Here is a 2,781-nt window from a genome sequence, read left to right on the forward strand (position 1 = left end):
GGCGAATTGCAAACCACGCCCCGTAAAACTCAAAAAAAGTGTTGTGAAGCCACCATTTTATTATCCTCGCATTAGCATTATTAGCATTAGCATTAGCCCAGCGCAGAAACGCAGAGAGACTAACTTATGGCAACACAAAATAAAACATGGGAGCGGTGGAGATGAGGAGGTGTCGGCGTTCTGGCGATTTACTCTGAAGGCTTCAATAGAAGCTGCTGGGAGTCCCATCAGCTTCTACTGAAGCCAGTTCCCAACTCCGGGGACTTCCGGCCGGGGACTCCGGGTGGCAGTATACGCCGTGAAGCTGTTTGCGGCCTGCCAGTAAACCCAAAGCAGAAGAAGAAGTAGTGACGTCAGCGGCTTCATTTGCCTAATCCACCCCCAGGGATTTATTCCAGTGTGAACGCGATCTGTACCTAGTTAATCAGAACTAAAGAGTTCTGATGAACTAAGTTCTCATGAACCTTTGTGGGAAAAGTACTGCGGTGTGAACGCGCCTATAGAAACAAATTGGCGGGGCGCACTTTGCACAGGCTAAAAGATTCCACGCGCTCCGCGCTCACATTGCGCTGGGCCTTAGCTGCTATGACTCCATCCTGGGGAAACACTGGAAACCTGAACATTCAGAACCAGGTACGAGCAATTTGACTTGGTGTCGTGGTGCAGACATAAAAGTAAAATTAAAAAACACAGATACAACTATTTTAAGAACAATATAATAACATTTAAAAAACAGGAAAAAAGATAGTAAAATAAAAAATAAAGCAGTATTTACATTGGAATAGAATATGGTCCCGTCCCCCTCCTCTGCTCCGGCCTCCAGCACTGTTCTCTCCATGGGACTCTCCTCTTCCTCTTCCTCTTCTTCCTCCTCCTCCTCCTCTTCCTCCTCCTCCTCCTCCTCCTCTCCCCCGTCCTCCATCACGTCCTCCAGACTTGTCTCCCAGGCCACCATCGAGCTCTTCCTCTTTGTCCTGCGCTGCTCCGCCTCATCCATGATCAGAGACACTTCCAGAGCCGACCTGTGGGGGGCGCCGTCTACCGGCGGCGGCCTGGAGCTCAGCAGCACCACCTGTAGAGAGAGAGGAGGGTGTTCAACACAAGCCCCCAGGAAGTGCGCCGGACTCTGAGGAAAATATTGGTCGTGGCCAAACGGCGGTACTACACTTCCGTATCAGACGCTGGCCCGGAAACACTTTTTTCCCATTGAGTTACATCGGGAAAGAGACGTCTGCAAATCGGTGGATCATTTTCAAACTAAATAAACCACCCAGTATGAACACTTGTAAGTACTTAAGTACTGTACTGCTCCACTCCCATTCAGGCAAATAGTGTTTTCGCTGAGCTGAACAGCCAATCAGAGATTTATTTTGCCGCGGCCGAAAAGACACAACGGGGCGGGACACACCAATCTGAGTAGGGCGACAGGACGCTCATCGAAGGCCAGACATCTATCGACAGCTATGATAAGACCTGAAACCTCGGACCCCTGGGAGTTCACATATGTCCACTTTCTGGTTTGAACCTTCTCAGATTTCTCAATTTGTACAGAAATGTAAGTTTTCTCCAAATGTGACTTTTTCTGCAAATTAGCTTTTTTCAGAATTTTCTAAAATGTTGACTTTTTTCAGATCTTTCTCCAAATTTAACTTTTTGAAAACTTTTTTCCAAATGTTCATTTTTTTAAAAGTTTTACCCGTACTCAGAATTTGACTTTTTTCTCCTCAGAATTCGACTTTTCAGAATTTTCCCAGTTTTAATTTTTACAGAACTTTCTTTTGGTGAGTTGCGCTGCTTATTCAGCGGTACATCTTATACCATCATCTAGAAAGAGTTGATAATCTGACCTTTTGGGCGAGAGCGGAGAACTTGAGGACGTTCAGCGTCTCGTCGAAACACTCGGAGTTCCTGCTGATGTTCACCACCATGGAGACGCGTCCGGCACCACAGAAGAAGAACTGCAGGAAGTGAGTCAGCTTCGACTCCCTGAAGGGAACGTGGTGCTGGATCCTGAAACAAACACACCAATTCATCATTACTCTCATCAATTACTGTGTGTGTGTACTTGGTGTGTTGGTTGACCCTCATGGCGCTGTGTGTGTGTGTGTGTGTGTGTGTGTGTGTGTGTGTGTGTGTGTGTGTGTGTGTCGTGCTGGTGTGAGCAGATCTTTAACTCTCTGTTGACCTTTGAACCCTGTCTGTCTGAAACTGCAGTGTGTGTGCAGATATTCCTCCTCTATCATGGCCCATATCTATTATTAGGTTAAATTACATTTATTTAATGCAGCCCAAATTGGGATTTTTATATTAGCACAGCAGCGGGTTAAAAGGCTTTACACATGTGTTAAAAATATAATAAAATACAAATAATTAGAATATGAAAAAAACAAACTGTGAATATATACATGTCAACAATAAAAAATATATGTATCAATAGAATACACAATATAAAATATGTTAACATGTATGCAAAGTAGCTGCAGTTTTGATTAAAGATTGAACTTCAAACTGAGTTAATTTATACGTTCGCTTTTATTATTTCTGTCCCAACAAGACGAATAAGAAATGTAAACTCGCGGATGTCCGAATAACTCTGCAGCTGATTTCTTTTTTCTCACACACATCCATTCATCCTGTGTGTCTCCGTCAGACCAAACACTGGAACAACACACAGGGGAAGTCTCATTCATCTGCAGGACCAGTGTTGACACAGTGTGTGTGTGTGTGTGTGTGTGTGTGTGTGTGTGTGTGTGTGTGTGTGTGTGTGTGTGTGTGTGTGTG

The 2,781-nt window shown here is 44.7% G+C and overlaps 1 protein-coding gene across 1 annotated transcript; it reads right to left on the bottom strand.

Annotated features, from left to right (window-relative positions):
• Positions 1-775: 775 nt before the first annotated feature.
• Positions 776-2,089, bottom strand: LOC104944470 (kinesin-like protein KIF20B; the record flags this gene model as incomplete). Its single annotated transcript, XM_010770005.1, has 3 exons — positions 2,066-2,089; positions 1,848-2,010; positions 776-1,072 (listed from the first exon to the last, which is right to left on the bottom strand). Coding segments are annotated over exons 1-3 (483 nt in total), but the record flags the coding sequence as incomplete, so codon positions are not given.
• Between the last annotated feature and the right edge of the window lie 692 nt (positions 2,090-2,781).

This window comes from Notothenia coriiceps, unplaced genomic scaffold (genome assembly GCF_000735185.1).
Source record: "Notothenia coriiceps isolate Sejong01 unplaced genomic scaffold, NC01 NC01_scaffold00008152, whole genome shotgun sequence".
Taxonomy (NCBI): Eukaryota; Metazoa; Chordata; class Actinopteri; order Perciformes; family Nototheniidae; genus Notothenia; species Notothenia coriiceps.